This window comes from Leuciscus leuciscus (genome assembly GCF_965113295.1).
Source record: "Leuciscus leuciscus genome assembly, chromosome: 15".
NCBI classification, from domain to species: Eukaryota; Metazoa; Chordata; class Actinopteri; order Cypriniformes; family Leuciscidae; genus Leuciscus; species Leuciscus leuciscus.
In genome coordinates, this window is record NC_138739.1 from 15,249,233 (window position 1) to 15,270,508 (window position 21,276).

The 21,276-nt window shown below is 36.9% G+C and overlaps 2 protein-coding genes and 3 long non-coding RNA genes across 5 annotated transcripts in view; 1 reads left to right on the top strand and 4 right to left on the bottom strand.

The window, feature by feature from the left end:
• The window catches only part of LOC309476444, a 247,752-nt gene that overhangs the window by 202,786 nt on the left and 23,690 nt on the right, over positions 1 to 21,276 (top strand). The gene's annotated exons all lie outside the window — the stretch shown is intronic.
• Positions 1 to 21,276, bottom strand: part of LOC309476103 (SLAM family member 9-like) — a 42,548-nt gene that overhangs the window by 9,131 nt on the left and 12,141 nt on the right. The window lies entirely within an intron of this gene.
• LOC309476515 lies at positions 666 to 3,651 on the bottom strand. Its single transcript, XR_014198227.1, has 2 exons — positions 1,637 to 3,651; positions 666 to 1,186 (listed from the first exon to the last, which is right to left on the bottom strand). It is a non-coding gene; the product is annotated as an uncharacterized lncRNA (long non-coding RNA).
• Positions 4,404 to 21,179, bottom strand: LOC309476161 (uncharacterized protein). Its single transcript, XM_082139389.1, has 6 exons — positions 21,034 to 21,179; positions 17,645 to 17,971; positions 16,908 to 17,249; positions 16,701 to 16,825; positions 12,393 to 12,458; positions 4,404 to 11,042 (listed from the first exon to the last, which is right to left on the bottom strand). Exons 1-5 carry the CDS (start codon positions 21,116 to 21,118, stop codon positions 12,441 to 12,443), a joined length of 897 nt encoding a protein of 298 aa, XP_081995515.1. The 5' UTR covers positions 21,119 to 21,179; the 3' UTR covers positions 4,404 to 11,042; positions 12,393 to 12,440.
• Positions 12,995 to 16,694, bottom strand: LOC309476531. The gene is made up of 2 exons (XR_014198243.1): positions 14,805 to 16,694; positions 12,995 to 14,317 (listed from the first exon to the last, which is right to left on the bottom strand). It is a non-coding gene; the product is annotated as an uncharacterized lncRNA (long non-coding RNA).

Consider the following 21,276-nt stretch of genomic DNA (forward strand, 5'->3'; position numbering starts at 1 on the left):
TTTCCATTGATTCAAGCTATACGGATGTCATTGAAATACAATCTTCTCTTGTTGGTTTATTTTAACATCAGTATTTAGAGTTCTTGTTGTTATTGTAGTGGAAAGGTTTGCTTTGCTTCTTTTATTCAGTTAGCATGAGGGTACAGAGGGTAAACTGTGATTTCATTTAACTGTCCATGTTCTTTTTCCGTCCATGCAATAAATGCACTTAGTTAAATGCACATGAATATTTATTTATTTACGATACATTATTCAGTCACAAAGAAAATTGGTGTCCTTAAAGGTTGGATTTTTCCTAATTTTTTTAATTAAGGCATTAAGTTCAATTTCCAAAAGATGATTTTTTTATTCCTCTTTTTAGTCAAATTTAGCATGGGTGTCTAAACTTATGCATAGCACTGTAAGTATTGTCGAGATTAGATAATTCTAGAGAAAGTTATTGTACAATTACCATATTACTGTATTATGTAATATTACTGAACAGAAAAAAATTAAACTCTCTTAAACCTAAATTGAATGGAAAAGTACTGGAAGGCCAATAAAACTTTCAAAATATGATAAGTTTCTCAGAGTTTCTTCTTTGAAAACTGGAAGAAGTCCAGGAGGTCACATTAAATACAGATTTTTGCTTAAAGGAGCCTTTTTGTTCCTTTAAAAAAAAAAAATTTATACATATTTTCTGTGTTTTAATAAATAAGGAGGCCGGAAAATAGATATGGATGGTCATTAAAAAATGGCTAAAACAAGAAAAGCTGGTGCTGGCCTAAGACTTTTACACAGTACTGTACATGATGGGAAGTAAAGGCAAATGTCACCTGTAGTAAGTCACTAGCAGTGTTTGGGAGTAACGGAATACATGTACCGGCGTTACGTATTCAGAATACAAATTATGAGTAACTGTATTCCGTTACAGTTACAATTTAAATAGTTGGTATTTAGAATACAGTTACATTGTTGAAATCAATGGATTACATGACGATACTTATCTGTTTCACGAGTTTATTCACTCTCTAAATAAATTAATGCAACTCCATGCATTTCCCAGAAGCCCCAATATGAAAACGAAAAAAAAATGCGCGGTTTGCGTGATCAGTCACAGTGGAGTCGGAAGAGGAGCAGCGGGAGCTAGAGGTAGAGATGGAGATGGAGGCGGAACAACAGAGCCAGGGCAAGAATGCGTTTCTATCTTGGAAATTCAAACAGCATTTCACATTAAATAAAGAGAAGGGAGAACGAAATATAACTGTGCAGTGCTACCTCTGCTTGCCAGCAACCAACCTCCTTTCAGTGTCCAAAGACTCCACCTCCAACCTGAAGAAGCATCTTAAAGTAGGCCTACGTTTTTTTCAAATACGTGCAGTCAAAACTTGAAATATAAATTCTCAGCATATGGTATAAATGCATTAATACCAATAGTGAAACGTCTGTTTATATATCCATACTCCCTTAAAAAAAGGAGTCCAGACATTAGAAAAATATCAGTCTACATGCGTTTTATATTTTGCCTAATATGAGGGAAATAAACATGCGTGACACAAAAAAAACTTTAACTTTTAGGTGGCAATATATATATATATATATATATATATATTTGTAATTCTGTGAATTACACTGCGCAAACCAAAAGTAATACTACTCACTTTTTTTTTCTTCTAAAAAAACAATGTTACGGTCGTGACAGTTCTCCGTTTCGGACGTGAGCGCTCTGAAAGCGCCACTAAAAGACTGCTTTAAAACTTTCACAGAGACCTCAAACAGAAAGCACAAAGCCTTTCTTTAAAGTGAAAGTATTTTCGTTTTGTATTAATTGTATCTTAATTTTAATAAATGTCAGTTCAACCAATTACCTGGATTTAATAAGAAGTAAATATAGTAGACAATAGATACTAATCAGGGCCGGGTTTCCCGATAATGATGTATCTTAGCTCTAAGAGCGCTTTCTACGTGCAAGGTTACGAACGCTCGCAGCAATTCCACGAGCGTTTCCCAAAAATGCACTTAACATGAACGCGCGAGAACGCGCTCTACGTGCTACTTAAAGGGATAGTTCACTTTGAAATTAATTTTTGGTATGTTTTAGCTTACCTCAAGTGCATCCAAGATGTAGGTGTCTTTTTTTCCACAGTAGTTTCAATTTTGATATTTTTAGGTCAAACCGTTCTTGTCTGTCAGTCATATAATGCAGGTCTATGGTCATTATCTCAAAGAGCATGCACAGAGTCCAAATTAAAACAATTCCCCGTCGTCCAAATTAAACAATTCCCCATCGTAAGTACACACTGATGGCCTAAGACACGAAACGAGCGGTTTGTGTGAGAAAACGAACAGTATTTATATAGTTTTTACCTCTTATACACAGCCATGTCCGAGTGATCTGATCTGACGTGTACGCAGACTGGTTCATAGATATATACACACTAGATGTCGCCTTGTCTACGGCAGTTCATTGGAACGAATGTCTTTAAGGCGACATCTAGTGTATATATCTATGCACCAGTCTGCGTACACGTCAGATCAGATCACTTGGACATGGCTGTGTATAAGAGGTAAAAACGATATAAATACTGTTCGTTTTCTCACACAAACCGCTCGTTTCGTGTCTTAGGCCATCAGTGTGTACTTACGATGGGGAATTGTTTAATTTGGACGACGGGGAATTGTTTTAATTTGGACTCTGTGCATGCTCTTTGAGATAATGACCATAGACCTGCATTATATGACTGACAGACAAGAACGGTTTGACCTAAAAATATCAAAATTTAAACTACTGCGGAAAAAAAGACACCTACATCTTGGATGCCCTTGAGGTAAGCTAAAACATACCAAAAATTAATTTCAAAGTGAACTATCCCTTTAAGAGTCGCTGTCCATTCGCGAAGTGCTGAAATATAACCTTATATGGAATCGTATTCTGAACGTTTAACCTAATAATTGTCATCTGTTGTGGATTAGCAATCAAGACAAGTCTATATAAAGCACCTACAGGCGGAGGCACTGACAAAATGGCTGAAAAACAAAACAAAACAAAAAACAAGAAAAGATACCTTTCAAAAAGATGAAATTAATGTCCTTTTAGAGGAGATAGAGCGAAACAAAGATGTCATTTTTAACAGATTTAAAGGATTTCTTTTATTTATTTTTTGTTCATTCATTTAATTTTGATTAAAATTATTAGATTAAATTATTTCTATTTTTTTATTTTTCTGACCTTTTTAATTATTTAATTTATACATTAATCTAACCAACAACAAAAAAAGAGTAATAAAGTGTACAATAAAGTACAATCAAAACCTTATAATCACATTGCATTTGAATAAAGTTAAAGGTGTAATCTGCCAGTTGTCCTGCAAGTGTCCTCATAAATCTGTCTTCTTACGATGCACTTGGGGATATAGGGGAGACCGGGGACAGTTGCAACACTTTTTGCATTTCTCTCAGTTACTCAGAGACTATTTGGACTAGACCAGCCAAATTTGTATATATTAAACTTGCATCTGTCTGCTAATTACCCATACCATTTAAAGATGATTATATATGACATATCGTTCACAGTATTTATTTGAATGGAAGAAGCCAGATGTTGCAACTGACTCCGACCCAGGGACGGTTGCAACATGTTAAAAATACCTTAAATTTCATTAATTAACTTAAGCTTTTTGTCTCAATGAGCATAGAATTCTGAAAATATTAACTGTTTTAGGCCTACTATAATATTATAGTATTATTTATTTTAATAACATTATTGTAGCCTATATAATTTATTTATTTAGTCATATTTATCAAATAACAGTTATTGAGTTTTGTTTGTTTATGTGTAGAACATAGGCCTACATAGATTCAGTGTGCAGGTGTTACAAATGCTATTCAATCTCTCCATATTTCAGTGTCAGACAGGAAGAATTGAACAATTTGCAATGCAACAAACCTTTATTAAACATGCAATTTATAACTTGTTGCAACCGTCCCCGACCCTATCAGCCATGACAGAACATCATACTCCTGCTAGACACACTGACTTTGACACATGCTAACCATGTCACTTAGAAGTCAACAAAACAATAATTCAAACTAAGTAAGTTTTGATTAATTCATACAAAATGTCAGGACAGTATGACAAAAAATATATCTCATGAAAAACAAGCCCAGGACTGTGTTCCCCAAAAGCATCGTAAGCCTAAGTAGTTCGTAAAAACGATCGTAGGACTGATCTTAATATTATGGTCTGTTTCCCAAAAGCATCGTAACTTAAGTAGCTCTTAAAAATCATCGTAGATCTACGAGTGCTCTGGAGTAATCGTAAATCCCCAAGTGCATCGTAAGAAGACAGATTTATGAGGACACCTGCAGGACAAACGGCAGCTTACACTTTTATCTAGATTTAACAGATTACACTGCAAAGTGAGTAAAAATATAAGGTTTTTATTGTACTTTTTTATTGTACACTTTATTGTACTTGTTTTTTGTTTAAATGAATGTATAAATTAAATAATAAAAAAGGGAAGAAAAAATACACATCTAAATTAAATGAATGAAAAAAAAAATCAAAAGAACGAAGTAATGTGGGAAATATGCTTCAAAGACTGGCCAAAATATGGATGAATAAAAATAAAAAATCTGTCAAGGACTTGCTGACGTGCACGAAAACCAGCCATGTATTGGGCCTTTCTTGCAGACCACCTTCCCTGATCTTTGAACACCCCGGGTTGCAGTTAGTTTGCAATGTCTACCCAGATGTTTTGTTTTTCCTTATTTGTATGGTGTCCTTTAAATCTGTTAAAAATAACATCTTTGTTTCGCTCTATCTCCTCTAAAATTAGGCCTACATTAATTTAATCTTTTTTGAAAGGTATCTTTTCTTGTTTGTTTTTTTGTTCATACATTTTGTCAGTAGGCTATCTCCGCCTGAATGTAGACTTTAGACTTGTCTTGATTGCTAATCCACAGATGACGATTATTAGGTTAAACCTAATAATTAAGGCTAAACGTTCAGAATACGTTTCCATATAAGGTTATATTTCAGCACTTCGCGAATGGACAGCGACTCTTAAGTAGCACGTAGAGCGCGTTCTCGCGCGTTCATGTTAAGTGCACTTTTGGGAAACGCGCGTGGAATTGCTGCGAGCGTTCTTAACCTTGCACGTAGAGAGCGCTCTTAAGAGCTAAGATACATCGTTATCGGGAAACCCGGCCCAGGACACGAACGCCCGTTTCACACATACTCCGTTTGCAGTGCGTATTTTTTCCGTACCCATGTGTTAACAGGGTAGAGCTTTCACACTGCGCGCGGTTGCAATCCGTTTATCCGTTCCAGGAGCGGTGCGTATACAGCAGTGCAGAGATCGTTTCCGCACCGAGTCTATTTCTGCTGTGCTGCAAACGCTGAATTAAAGTGACAGCGCATGTTTCGTGGTCAAAATGAACACAGATTGAGCTGAAAATGTAGTAATTTCACCATAAATGCATTTAATTAAATAAAATGTAGTAATACAATCATAAATGTATTTAATTAAATACTGCTTTTTTTCACAGTCATCTTTTTTACTTTAAGACCGGGGTAAAGCAATGAAAACTACATTTTACCTCAACAAGGCGAAATAATGAACAACACGTCTCATTCGTGGAGGTTGAAAAACAAGTTAGGCTATTTGTGGCACGATTTATTGTAGGCTATTAAAATTTAAATGCAAAAGAAAAGGCATGAGAGTCGGCTGTTTTTGTCAATTTTAAGTTTTAATTTAAAATGTTTGCGATTTTAATAGTCTACATGTTATTATATTACCACTTGCTTGAACAACTTAATATATAATCTATATAGAAGTAATGCATTGATTAATACAGTTGTTTAAATTGTTTAAACTTGAATACGTCTATTAAAGAGTGTATATGTGTAGGCTACAAAGAGAATTGCACCGGTGACAAAACTTGTATAAAAAAAAAAAAATTGCTGATAACTTCTGGATTTGAAATACAAATATTGTGTAAATATGTAATCCGTATGAAATGTGCATTTCTCTCTGGCGCGTTTAGGCTACTGCGAAGATCGTGAGTCAGCATCGTCAACTTCATCTTTGTAGCCGACACTGACAAAGAAAACACTTGTTTATTAATAAACAATTAAAATATCTCCTTTCTATATTTGATATATTGATAATTATTACTTTTGCCGGTTCTTTGTGACAGCTTTTAGGTGATTTATTGGCATACGCGTCATCACCGCACCCCCACCCCACAAGAATAGGCCTGTTTAGGATTTGATGGCTGACACTTATAAAAATGCAATTTAATGTGGAAGTAATCCAAGTATTCAGAATACATTACTCAGATTGAGTAACGTAACGGATTACGTTACAAATTACATTTTTGGGCATGTATTGTGCCCATTTTTGGGCATGTAAATGCCAAAATGTTAAATACCCTTTGACTAGTAACCAAAAGTCCAAATCATAGTCTCTGCTGCACCAATTCAACTGATATAAATACTAGTGTAGAACATTGCATAGAAACCGTGTCTATTCCTCGTTTAGTGAGATCAAATAATAAATCTAATGCAGGATCTAGGAAAAATCTAATTGTTATTAAAACAGAAAATGTTGCTATTAGTAAACAAAAACTATTTCTAAAGCTAGGTCTTCTAAACATTAGATCACTCACACCTAAGGCAGTTATTGTAAATGAAATAGTCACAGATAATAGCTTCGATATACTTTGCCTTACTGAAACCTGGCTTAAACCAAATGATTATTTCGGTATTAATGAGTCTACTCCTCCTGGATACTGTTATAAGCATGAGCCCCGTCTGATTGGTCGTGGCGGAGGTGTTGCAACCATTTATAAAGATATTCTAAATGTTACCCAGAAAACGGGTTATAAGTTTATTTCATTTGAAGTACTTGTACTAAATGTTACGCTCTTAGATGTTAGAAAAACATCCCTATTATCTCTAGCCTTGGCTACCGTATATAGACCGCCTGGGCCTTACGCTGATTTCCTAAAAGAGTTTGCAGATTTTCTCTCAGACCTATTAGTCAATGTCGATAAAGCACTAATTGTTGGAGATTTTAACATACACGTAGATAATCCAAATGATGCGTTAGGAGCTGCGTTTACAGATTTATTAAATTCATTTGGGGTCAAGCAAAACGTCACCGGACCAACACATCGTCTTAATCATACACTCGATTTAATTATATCACATGGAACCGATCCAACCGATATAGATATCATTCCACAAAGTGATGAAGTCACTGATCACTACATGGTAACTTGCATATTACGTACTGCTGTAATATGTCATGCGGCGTCGCGTTATCAACCAGGCAGAACAATCCTCCCATCCACCATAGATAACTTCTCAAATTGCTTATCTAATCTGTCTCAGCTGCTGCCTGAACCCAAACAAACAGATGAACTAGAAGAACTAACTAGCACTATGAGCACCATTCTCTCTAGAACATTGGATGTGGTTGCACCTATTAAATTAAAAAAGGTCAGAGAGAAAAATAAAGCACCATGGTATAACAATACTACGCATGTTTTAAAGAGAGAAACGCGTATTTTAGAGCGTAAATGGAAACAAACTAATTTAGAGGTCTTTAGAATCGCGTGGAAAGACAGTATGTCACGTTATAAAAAGGCCCTAAAAGCGGCCAGGGCTGAGCACCTCCGCAAACTAATAGAAAACAACCAAAACAATCCAAGGTTTTTATTTAACACCGTGGCTAGACTAACAAATAAACAGACGTCACCCGAACAAAATATCCCGTTACAGTTCAGTAGTAATTATTTCATGAACTTCTTCACTGAGAAAATAGAAAGCATCAGAACCACAATTGTAAACGTTCAATCTTCAATCGCGCCTTATAATTCAGCTTCAATTATCACCCCGAAAGAACAATTACAGTGCTTTACAACTATAGAACAAAAAGAGTTAAATAAACTTATCACTTCATCTAAAACAACAACATGTTTATTAGATCCTATACCAACTAAACTACTGAAAGAAGTGTTACCTGTAGTGGAAGATCCTCTCCTCAATATTATTAACTCGTCTTTATCTTTAGGTCATGTTCCAAGAACATTTAAACTGGCAGTTATAAAACCTCTCATTAAGAAACCACAATTAGATCATAATAATCTAGCAAATTATAGACCCATTTCAAATCTTCCATTTATGTCTAAAATATTAGAAAAAGTGGTGTCCGCTCAACTGGGCTCTTTCTTGCAACAAAATGAGATCTATGAAAAGTTTCAGTCTGGATTCAGACCGCATCATAGCACTGAAACTGCGCTCGTTAAAATCACAAATGATTTACTTTTAGCTTCTGACCAAGGCTGTATCTCAATACTAGTTTTACTTGATCTTAGTGCTGCGTTCGATACTATAGATCATACATTACTCTTAGATCGACTACAAAATTATACTGGTGTTCAAGGACAAGCACTAAGCTGGTTCAAATCATACCTATCTGACCGCTACCATTTTGTCTATTTAAATGGAGAAAAATCGATCATAACTCCAGTAAACTATGGAGTGCCGCAGGGATCTGTATTAGGCCCTCTGTTATTTTCAATATATATGATGCCACTTGGAAATATTATAAGGAAACATGGAATTAGTTTCCATTGTTATGCTGATGACACTCAAATATATATTTCATCACGGCCGGATGAAAACGCAAAATTTTCCAAATTGACAGAGTGTGTTAAAGATATAAAAGATTGGATGACCCGTAATTTTCTTTTATTAAATCCAGACAAGACAGAGGTAATACTTATCGGTTCAAAAAACCGCCCACAAAACCTCGCACAATACAACTTTAACATCATAGGATGTCCTGTTACTTTATCCTCTACAGTAAAAGACCTGGGTGTTATACTCGATTGCAACCTGTCTTTTGAAAATCATATTTCATATGTTACAAAAACAGCATTTTTCCACCTTAGAAACATTGCTAAGCTACGTAATATGCTATCAGTTTCTGATGCAGAAAAGTTAGTTCATGCATTCATGACCTCGAGACTGGATTACTGTAATGCTTTACTAGCTGGTTGTCCTGCATCCTCAATAAACAAGCTACAGTTAGTCCAAAATGCCGCCGCTAGAGTTCTTACTAGATCAAGAAAATATGATCATATAACACCGATTTTATCATCACCGCATTGGTTACCTATAAAGTTCCGTATTAATTACAAGGTATTGCTACTGACCTATAAAGCCCTAAACGGCTTAGCTCCAGTCTATTTAACGGATCTTTTATCACCCTATAATCCATCGCGCTCTTTAAGATCACTAAATTCAAGGCTTTTGGTCATACCTAGGATATCCAGAACCACCAAAGGAGGGAGAGCATTCTCACATTTGGCTCCAAAACTCTGGAATAGTCTTCCTGATACTATTCGTTGCTCAGACTCGCTCTCCCAGTTTAAAACTAGATTAAAGTCGCATCTCTTCAGCCAGGCATTCATATAATCCTACAGTTCAAACTACAATCCGGCCTCTAGCTCATAAATGCCAGAGGAGAACTGGCCCCCGACTGAGCCTGGGTTCTCCCAAGGTTTTTTTTTCTCCATTAGGTCACCTGATGGAGTTTTAGGACACCATTAGGTCACTTGATGAAGTTTTTCGGTTCCTTGCCACTGTTGCCTTTGGCTTGCTCAGTTGGGGATATTTAATTTAATTTTATCAATCAATAAATTCCTCTTGAAACAAACTTTGTTGTATTATTTTAATTTAATACTGTGAAGCTGCTTTGATACAATCTGTATTGTGAAAAGCGCTATACAAATAAACTTGACTTGACTATTCTGTAACGGAATACATTTTGAAAGTATCCTTCCCAACACTGGTCACTAGGAACGTACTATAACCTTTGGAACATGAAAAAACCCTTTTGGTGAATTACAGTATTTTTTCCCCCCGAAAATAATTGTTTGCTGTAAATACATGAAGGGTGGTGTTGGCAAAATGTCACCTGTATTAAGTCAGTCTTAGAACAAGAAATATGTTTGTTCAAAAATCAGATTTGGACGCAACAACCCAAACTTGTAGAATCGAAAATTAAACAAGAGAGACAATTGTCTGTTTCACAAAGCCTTCAATGTAATCCACAGAAGGGGGGGAAAAACATTAGCCTGTAACTTGTCATCAAATCATTAGCCTGTAAGTCCCTGATATGATTGTTTTGGTAAATTAAGCTGGTCTGGGCCTATAGCCTACCTAAAGCATGAACGACCACACAACATTTAAAAAAAATTATTGGTTGATTATCCACAGCAGGAGGGTCAGGTCTTCGGATAGAGAAATGAATTATGAATTAGGCTAAATGATTTATGAAATTTTGATTATTTTTTTGATTATTTCATATCACCATAGTACGCTTTTTACAATACAGATTGTATCAAAGCAGCTTCACATTGATAACATGAAAATAATACAACAAAGTTTTTTTCTAGAAGAAAATTGCATCATCGTCCACCCTTAATAAGGCAGATCAATAATATTGTTGAATATTAAATGTCCCCAACTAAGCAAGCCAAAAGCCAAGGCAACAGTGGCAAGGAACCCATCAGGAGACAGAATGGAGAAAAAAAACCTTGGGAGAACCCAGGCTCAGTCGGGGGCCAGTTCTCCTCTGGCCAACGAGCGAACAGTGTATGATTATGATCCAGGCAGCATTATAGGTCAGAAGTCAGATTGGTCGTGTCGATGAGGCCTTCACAGGGCTGATGAGGCTGGCACTTCAGGGATGCGTCATGGATGGGTCCAGGTGCAGATCCACCATCTGATCTGGATACGGCCGTGGTCCATGGTAGCGTGGACATGTCGGACGATGGAACTGCCGATGATCACAGCGTCGCGTTCCGTCTCGCGTAGAGGGGAGAAGCGGTTCCGGGTGGAGATCTCGAAGACCGGGAGGGGCGGAGAGGTCCTTGCTCTGGTCCTGGCTCGCGTCTTCCGCTGTGGAATCACCCAGGGTCCGTGGTGTTGTGTCGGTGCCGGAGTGAATGAAACCAGGGATGATCGCGTCCTAGGTGCACGGGTCCTGTGCAGAGAAACACACGGAGTAGAGTCAAAAAATTACTAACCACTGACTTATGAGCATCGGCGCGTGATGTTTCAAGCGCGGATCGCCGATCTCGCAGCTCGGCTTGCCTCTCTAGTAGGTCACGGATCTGCTTCTCGACGGACTCAAGTTCTAACTGCACAGAATGCAGCTCGAACGTGTCCTCACCTGCACTCAAAGGTAACGTTAGACACACATCCGATATATTTGCCATTATCTATGTGCTATAATGGCGAATTATAGCTTTCAGTGATACGGGTGTGTTACATCCAGCGATTGTCTGTATTTCTCCTGTTCTGTATTTCCGTGTCTTGTTGTTATCCTAGGTCAGTTCCTGTGCTTAATTGATGGGGTGTGCCGGCTGATGGCATAAAGAGGGCTTGGTTGTGGCGGGAGAGAGCGGCTTTGCTTTGTGTTTGAATTGTTGCTTTAAGTTGATCCTTGGTTATGTAAACTTTTGAGTTAACAAATAAATCCTTAGACATTTGTTTGCCGAACTTTCTCCTGCTTCTTTTGTTACTATTTGAGAGCCAGTAGTAACAGGGTGTAAATAAGACGATCGATAGGCGATACCACGCGTGCAATGCTAAGGCTAGTAGCGGCAGTTCGGAAAGTTAAATTAGAACATTTTGGTTTATAAATAAATGTGAAAGAAGAAAATCAAGGATTAGGAATCAATTCGACGGAGCACCAAATACAAACTAACGCTTAGACGTGACGCATCAATTCACACTGTTACTAGAGAGAAGAGCAGCACCATCCCAGGAGGGATGAATACCATCTCTTTTCAACAGGTCAGGTCTGCCCCAAAAACTTTTCCAATTGTCTATGAATTCTATATTATTTTGGGGACAAAAACGCGACAGCCAGCCATTGAGTGAGGACAATCTACTTGACTATCTCATCACTCCGGTGAACAGGAAGGGGGGCCAGAGCAAATTACAGTGCCGGACATCGTACTTGCGAGTTCACACACCTCTTTAATATTAATTTTGGTGATCTCCGACTGACGGAGTCGAACATCATTTGTGCCGACGTGAATAATGATCTTAGAGAATTCACGATTAGCATTAGCCAGCACTTTTACATTTGCTTTGATGTCAGGCGCTCTGGCTCCCGGCAAACATGTGACTATGGTGGCTGGTGTCTCTATTTTCACGTTCCGTGATCGAATCACCAGTTACTAGGGCACAATCAACAGAATTCTCAGTGGGTGTTTCACTGAGCGGGGCAAATCGATTTGTTATGGTAATTGGAACGGAAGAGTGGTTTTTTGATCCGATCCAATCTTCATCAATTGACTTAGAGCTACAATAGCAAACCACTCACCGTCACCCACTAGTGTAGAAGCAATTAACACCTCAGGGGTCGAATCTTCTATAGTGCATCATTTTCCTGTAATTAAACAGATTCACAGAAGTTAAAAGACAAAAACAGGACTGATGATTCAGTTACATAAACACAAAAATACTAGCCATAGTGTGTTTCACAATGATTTGCATATCACAAACTATTCAGTAAACAAATTTTTTTTTTTTTTTTTTTTTTATAAAAGGCCGACAACAATAAAACTGCATCATGTGACTTTTTTTGTCTGTTACTTTAAAAACTGAACGTTTAATTTTGCAGTTGAATTTTCTTCCAGTGTGAAAAAAAACACAAAAAAACCTGCACCATACAAAATGCTTTTCAAATCGCACTGCTATGTTCTGATAAAACTATAAAATATCTGCTCTCTAAATAAAGCTGCACTTTTTGTTTTCATATTATTTATTATTTAGTTTATTTGGGAGTTAAAGGGATAGTTCACCCAAAAATGAAAATTCTGTCATCGTTTACTCATCCTCAAGTTTTTGGCCCAAAACACAGAGTACCAACCCAAAGTCCCTAGTTCCTGAGGAAAGTTCACAGTTTTGTGTCCAGCAGAAGTGTTTTTCTTTAAGTTTTTTTTTGTTTGTTTTTTGGCACTGCCTGTATGGAAGTAAAATAATGTCAAATGTTTTTGAAACAACAAAGCCTGTTGAATTGCACTACTTGAAAAAAATAGGCATTGCATTAACCATGCTTGCATTTTAATGCATTGTATTTTTAGGGCTTGCATTTTTATGGGCTGAAATTCAACATGGTTGAATATTTAAGCTGTGAATATTTCAATTAAAAACATTGCAAACACATTTTCATTATTAAAAATTCAATAATCCATATTCACCTTTCATTTTTCACTTCCAAAATATTTAAACTGTTTAAAAATACAACCTATAATATTCAACAGGCAATTTTCGGTCCATTTTATTTCGAACCTTCTGAGAACCTGTTTGTTTTTCCACTGACTAGAGAGCCCAGCGAACGACGTTGTTACGTCACTGTGTACGTTGCAATATGTCTTAAGGCCTATTTATACTTCTGCATCGAACTGCCGCCGTAGCTACGTCGTAGGCTGTGTGTAGCGCGCGTACCCTTCGGGGTACCCTGACGTGCACCTCTCCAAAAATTTAACAACGCGTCAATTCTACGCAGACTCAAGCGCTGTGATTGGTCTGCCAGAACCCCTCCCTCAGGGTTTCACATCCCTAGGTGCGCGTCAACGCGGACAACGATGCAGAAGTATAAATTAAAACCAACACGTTGCCTACGGCGTATAGGTTTCGGCGTAGGTCCGACGCAGAAGTATAATGAGGCCTTTAGCTTTTCCAGAAACGCTTGCGCCAACTTCAAGCAGAACTGCAGGAAACGCAGTAGATTGCCGAGCATACTCTCCATCTGCTGTTAGTCAACCTCACCAGCAGGTGGTGCAAAAGCGTGTGTTGTTGACAAAGACCAGCAACAGTTAGAGCAAGCCATTCATTCATAAAATGAAAATGATTATCCGTGTCAGTATATATGCGGAAAAGATGATAAACACACAAAAGCTGTGTTTATGTTTCATTCAATAACTTCATTGTTACTTTCCCTGTGTAGCCTACGTTATCAGCTTTCTCTACCATAAACGGGATTCGGTTTCCCTCAATAGACTACCTCATACTCAAGATTTCCCCTTCTGTCGGGACAAAACGCTTAATGTAGCTTTATGGACTAATACAGTGATATGAAAGACCAAACTTGCACCTTATTGGGGATGTAGGCTGTAGGCTACTATATAGGCTACAGGCAAGCAGATGGACTCAGACTATGAATTTAAAGGATTAGTTCACCCCAAAATGAAAATGTCCTAATAATTTACTCACCCCAATGCCATCCAAGATATCCATGTCTTTCTTTCCTCAGTGGGAGAGAAATTATGTTTTTTGAGGAAAACATTTCTGGATTTTTCTTCTAACAATGGACTTGATTGGTTACCATCGTTTTTAAGTCCAAATCAATGCAGTTTCAAAAGTCTTTGAAGTGTTTAAACGGGCTGTACGCGATCACAGCTGAAGAAGAGGTTGTTATCTAGCGAAACGATAGGTCATTTGCAAAAAATTATATAATTTATAGACTTTTTACCTTCAATAGTTCGGATTGAGCTGATCAACAAACGGACAGGGAACTACGTCATCACGTTGAAAGGTCACGCCGGCGCCGGCAAAAGTACCGCCGCACTGTTTACAATGCGACCGTACGTAGGAGGATAGTTCAAATAGTATTGTTTCCTATTATATATATAGTAATAGTATTCAGTGAATATGAATATGAATAGTATATGAATAACATTCTGATGAATATGAATAGTAGTTCAAATAGTATTGCCGGCGCCGGCGTGACCTTTCAACGTGATGACGTAGTTCCCTGTCCGTTTGTTGATCAGCTCAATCAATATATTATTTATAATTTTTTTTTGCAAATGACTTGAAATGTTTTCCTCAAAAAACATAATTTCTCTCCCACTGAGGAAAGAAAGACATGGATATCTTGGATGGCATTGGGGTGAGTAAATTATTAGGAAATTTTCATTTTGGGGTGAACTAATCCTTTAACGCGCAAAGTTTCATGCTGAGCGTTTCGTGATATACTGGCATAAAATCAACACTTGATCAATACTAACACTCTTCTCTTCTCTTCTCTTCTCTTCTCTTCTCTTCTCTTCTCTTCTCTTCTCTCTCTCTATATATATATTAGTATGCCAACGTGTACTGCATTAGCTTAAACTGGGAAGAGTCATAGCACTTGCATATTGTTATCCTCCTATTGTTAGTTTAACTGTAAATCGCTTTGGATAAAAGCGTCTGCTAAATGACTAAATGTAAAATTGGCTTGACATTGGACATTCGCATATTTAGGGACCGTCTCTAACATTGGCATACACGTTTCTAACTTCAATAGCAAACTTCAATTTATTTGAATAAATATCAAAAATCCAAAGGGTGCGCAGTATACCTGACACTAAATGAACACTTTACAGTTGGTTTTATGACTGTAAGTCGTTCTCTTCAAATGCTATCGAAGTTAGAAACGTGTATACCAAAGTCGTATACACTTTAGAGACGGTCCCTAAATGTGCGAATGTCCAACGTCATCCAACTTTATGCCAGTCTATCACTGGGAAACGCTCAGCATTAAGCTTTGCGCGTTATTCTGAGTCCATCTGCTTGCCTGCGAGTTTGGTCTTTTATATCACTGTAATTAGTCCATTAAGCTACATTAAGCGTTTTATATGTCCAGCAGGGGAATCCTGAAGTATTGAGGGAAACCCTAATAGCCTGCATGCAGCACATCCACAATATAAAGTTAAGGCAACTAAACAACCAAGAGAAATATGTCAACCTCAAAAATGTAACATTGGATCTGTACATCCGCATCGGGGAATAACATTATAATCTCGTTCACGGTAGAGAAAGATGCATGTGGGCTACACAGGAAAACTAACCGTGAAGACATATTTAACATAAAACAGCCGTCATGATAATCACAAATACACTTACATTGCTGTAAATGACTTTTATGAATGAATGGCTTGCTCTAACTGTTGCTGGTCTTCGTCAATAACACGCGCTTTTGCACCCCCTGCTGGTGAGATCGACTAACAGCAGATGGAGAGTATGCTCGGCAATCTACTGCTTTTCCTGCAGTTCCTGGATGTCAATGTAGTATTTTCTGTCGAATTTGAACCACTGAATTTGTGGAAGCGAATTTTCAAAGCAAAATAAAATGGACCGAAAATTGCCTGTTGAATATTATAGGTTGTATTTTTAAAGGTTTGTAATATTTTGGAAGTGAAGTATGAAAGGTGAATATTATTATTGAATTTTTAATAATGAAAATGTATTTGAAATGTTTTTAATTGAAATATTCACAGCTTAAATATTCAACCATGTTGAATTTCAGCCCATAAAAATGCAAGCCCTAAAAATACAATGCATTAAAATGCAAGCATGGTTAATGCAATGCCTATTTTTTTCAAGTAGTGCAATTCAACAGGCTTTGTTGTTTCAAAAACATTTGACATTATTTTACTTCCATATGCCTACCTGAAGATCTGATTTATAGTATAAATTTGTTACAACCTGATCCTAGACATGGGTCCTAAAACCATATATTAAATCAATAAATATAATACAGTGCTAATATAAAAATGTATTAATACTACGGTAAATTTAAAGATTCATTTTGCACTTTAAATCTCTTGATAATCTCTCTAAATCAGCTGTATGTAATACTTACATTAGGTGGTACCGGTGCATGGCTCTTTCTGCGACAGTAGTAAATCACAGCAGCAGTTACAGTAGCAAACACCAGCAGAACACCAACAACAATTCCTGCTACAGCTCCTGAAGACAGACCTGAATCTGTCATGATAAAGACAGACAGTCATTATTATTATATGTACTAATATTGACTTGTATTTAAAAATTCTGAAATTATACTCACCAGTTACAGTAACACTAAATCTCCTAACGCTGCTGATGCTGAGTTGGCGACGGGGACTGTCGCTGCTGCTGCTGATCTGTTTATATTCTCCAGAGTCTGTGTTTCTGGTGTTTGTGATGGTCAGAGATCCAGTCTGATGATCCAGCTTCAGTCTGTCTCTGAATCTCTCTTTACACTGAACATCTGTACAGATCTTACTCTGATTTCCAGTGATTTCAGCGATTAGAGTGACATTAAAATACCACGTCATCTCATAATTTGTGTTTTTTATTACACCAGGATGAAAAGTAAAAGATTCTCCTGACTTCACTGACTTGGTCTTTGTCTCTGCACCAGGAACATCTGAAACTCAAACCAACAGATGCTGGAGGATATATATTTTTATAAAAGGATATTTGTGCTTATGAACACCATTTACAATCTCATTTTTCATCAAATCCTCATTAAAACAGATAAAAGAATGTGATAAGAGATTGTATGATGAGAAACGATCATCTTCACCAGAACACAAAGCTTTTTATGAATCATAATTAACTGTTAACACTGAGTTTGCCAATGAAAATGATTTATTTTTAAATCAAACCGAACCGTTTATTAACTGAGATAATTCTACAAATTCCCCATTCAACGCAAATGTGAATGTAAAGAGGTGATCGATATATATGCAAAAAAAAAAAAAAAAAAAAAGAACACAATAATGGTATGGTTAAAACATTAAAAAACTGCTATCAACTCACCATAAACAATAACATTGAAGATATTTTCTCTGATGTTGCTACCGATGATCTGTAGTTTATATTCTCCAGAGTCTGTGGTTGTGATGTTTGTGATGGTCAGAGATCCAGTCTGATGATCCAGCTTCAGTCTGTCTCTGAATCTCTCAGTACCTTCATTACACTGAACATCTGTACAGATATCACTGAGATCTCCAATGATTTGAGCAATGCGAGTGTTGTTAAAATACCATCTAATATCTTCTTGTTGGTTTGTTTCAACACCAGTGTGTAGAGTGATTGAATCTCCCTCCGCCACTAAAACTGACACTCTATCCGCAGCAGACGCACCTGATGAAGAAGTGAACAGTTAATTATAAGCCAAATAAAATTATACAACAGGAAAGTGCTGTGAAATTATTATTATTATTTTTTTATTTTTTGTTTGTTTGTTTCCAGATAATAAAGATTGTAGAGAAATATGTCTGGATTCATAAAATAACACTTGCAAACAAACTGCAGAAGAACATTCCCTCATCAGACAAACATGAACAATCCTAACTTAAAAGCACAATATGTAATTGCACAATATGTCATTTTCCAGATTTTCGCTTATTTAAAACGAAGGCGTAGCTTGATGACACTGTAAATGATACCCCTTTTCCACCTAAAAAGAACTGGTTCGGAACTGGTGCTGGTTCAAAGTTGGTTCAACTTGCGAACCTTCTGAGAACCTGTTTGTTTTTCCACTGACTAGAGAGCCCAGCGAACGACGTTGTTACGTCACTGTGTACGTTGCAATACGTCTTAGCTTTTCCAGAAACGCTTGCGCCAACTTCAAGCATAACAATTACAATGGTCGACTACATCGTCTTTCTGCAAATGTTTCTCCTGGCTTTGCGATCCTATTTTGGGGTCAGAAGACGACGTTTAGAACACATTTGTGCTGCTCGTCTGGATTACTATAGACGGAGGTTACGTACGAGAAGAAGTTTGACAATAACCCCCGCCCCCAGCCCCCGACGTAAGCATGATGTGGTAAAAGAACGGTTCTAGTCCAGCAAAGAGTTGGTGCCGCTTTGGAACCAATTTTCCTGGCCGAGAACCGGTTCTTTGGCTGTCGAAACACAAAGAACTGGTTCGCCAGTAAGCACCAGCTCCGAACCGGCACCAGCACTGCCTTGGTGGAAAAGGGGTATGAGTGTGGTCGTCACACTCACTATCATAGTTGTCGTCTTCACCTCCACAGCTGATGGAAAGGAATCTGATGGACTCTGTCTGTGCTAAATTCTGCGAATGTATTAAAGTTTTATTAAAGGGGTGGTTGATTATGAGTTCACTTTTATAACTTTAGTTGTTCATAAACAACATCCACAAATTTACGACCCACACATTTTCTTGAGTCTCTCCATTTTTGTCCGACTCCGGTTTGAACATAAAAAGCTAAAAGTTTAAGAAATGTTCAGTGCATGTCTGCTTGAGGTAATGAAGCTGCTAACACACACACCAGCTCTTGAAGCTCCGCCCTCTGTGCCCGGACAGAAGCTAATTTGCATTTAAAGGGACACAAACAAAAACTGCACGTTTTTGCTCACCCTCAAAAAGTGACAATTTTAACATTGAGCTAAAAGTTCACCTACACACTCTAGGAACATCAGAGACTTATTTTATATCTTGTGAAAAGGGCACTATAGGACCCCTTTAACATTACAGTGGTGTGAAGAAGGGCTGAAGCGAATGCTAATGAGAGAGACCTGAGCGAAACACCAGTCTCTGAGCTTTTATTATGCTGAGGTAACGCAGCGCTGTTTTACATGGTTAAAATAATCATACTAAAATACATTTGATTTGAGTGTGTTGAAAGCTACGTGTTAACGTTCGCTAGGTAGGAGAGACTTGTTGCACTTTTAGGGTTGCCAACCGTTTCGTATAATACGGAATCGTCCCGTATTTAAGGCATCAATGAAGTGTCCCGTAAGAAAGCCATATGAAACGCAGTTTGTCCCGTATTTTCAGGCATACACGCTCTAAGTTGAAAATTAACCTTTGAGACATTTTCTTTGACATACTACTCATCTAAGTTCTCTTTATCTGGAAAGTAAGCACTTTTCATTTGTTCACACATGGTTGCAAAAACATTTAGGCCATTGTTTGAATGTTTTATTTATTTATTTAGTTCTGGGCTGTAATTTTAAAGACGTTCAGTAATTGTGCTTTTAAAGTGTATGCCATGTAGCTTCCTGACAAAAAATAAAAATAAAAAAAACTTTTATGTTTATCAATCTGAATAGAGGTTGATGATATTTACAGTAATATCCGTTGGTGTAGCTATATATTGAAAATGGGTAAAATTCAATAATTTGACCATGGAGCCTCATTATATATGGGATTGAACCATATAGGGCCTTTTAAAATGAAGATTATAAAAGAAAAAGTTTATTAAGAATGAGAATATAGAAGGATATTAAGATATCTTTATTACTTTTATAGTTACAGGCACACAAACTTTGGAAAAAATACTTTTTATGGCACTCAGTAATGTTCAATTGTGTTGATAGATTTCTAGTTTTAACATTATTTGTTCTTCAGAAAATGTGCAACCATTGAAAATGTGTACCAGTTTACTCATGGAGCCACATTAACATCCATATTGGGCCTTAAAATTAATCGTATTCGGCCTTAAAAATTAAGAAACCAAAAGAAAAGTTTGTTAAAGAGTTTGAATCGGTTACACTTTATTTCGATAGTCCACTTTAGACATTCTAATAACTATAAGTAACTTTTCAACTACAACTAGTTGCAACTAGACTGGTAGGTTATGGTTAGGTGTTAGGGTTCGGGTTAGTAGAATAAGTTGACTTGTAGTTGCAAAGTTACATATAGTTAGTAGAATGTCTAAAGTCTAAAGTGGACTATTGAAATAAAGTGTTACCTTAGAATCTAAAAGGATATTAAGATATATTTAATATGAGTTGCAGGCATGCAAACTTTGAGCAAAAAAACAAAAGTAGTGCTTTTTCCCATTTTTGAGATGTCACTGGCATATAATGAAACAAAGATGGCTAGTCAACCGATTTAACCAACAGACCTAACAATCTCTGTGTAAAAGTAAAATAATGATGCTGTTCTAAAGTTATTTTAATCCCAACATTCATACAACAACGTTTTATAGACATAATGAATATTTCCCAGTATGAATATAATATTATCCATAAACTAAAAAAAGTTTTCATTAAACTTGTTCCACTACATTAAAACTCAAATAATGTAGGCTACCCGTAATGTTTTTCTACAAATTATTGTTTTTCTGTTTAGTCCTGCTGATGGAATCCCCCACAATAAATCACTTTTCTTTTTCATGTAGAATAGATATCGTTGACAAATAGAGAGATTGTACCATAAAAGTGTCTTACCATTCACACGTAAACACGGAAACAACAAGATCAAAATAAGCTTAATTCTCACAACTTTTCCAAAAATAATAATAAAAAACTGCATATTCTTATTAATGTTAAGTGCTCTGTTGTCTGCATTCACGGTGACAGCAATGGATTTTTTAAATAAGTCTGGATTTTTAAAAGTGGCGCTGCTGGACCGTTGTGATGTCTGATTGGCCACTCCAGGTACCACCCCCAAACATTCTCTATTAGCCTACT

Coding starts and splice junctions, on each gene's coding strand:
- LOC309476161 (XM_082139389.1), bottom strand. CDS start 21,118: ATGCAGTTTTTTATTATTATTTTTGGAAAAGTTGTGAGAATTAAGCTT. Junction 17,250..17,644: donor CTTCAATGTTATTGTTTATG/GTGAGTTGATAG, acceptor TTTGAGTTTCAG/ATGTTCCTGGTGCAGAGACA. Junction 16,826..16,907: donor ATTTAGTGTTACTGTAACTG/GTGAGTATAATT, acceptor TTATCATGACAG/ATTCAGGTCTGTCTTCAGGA.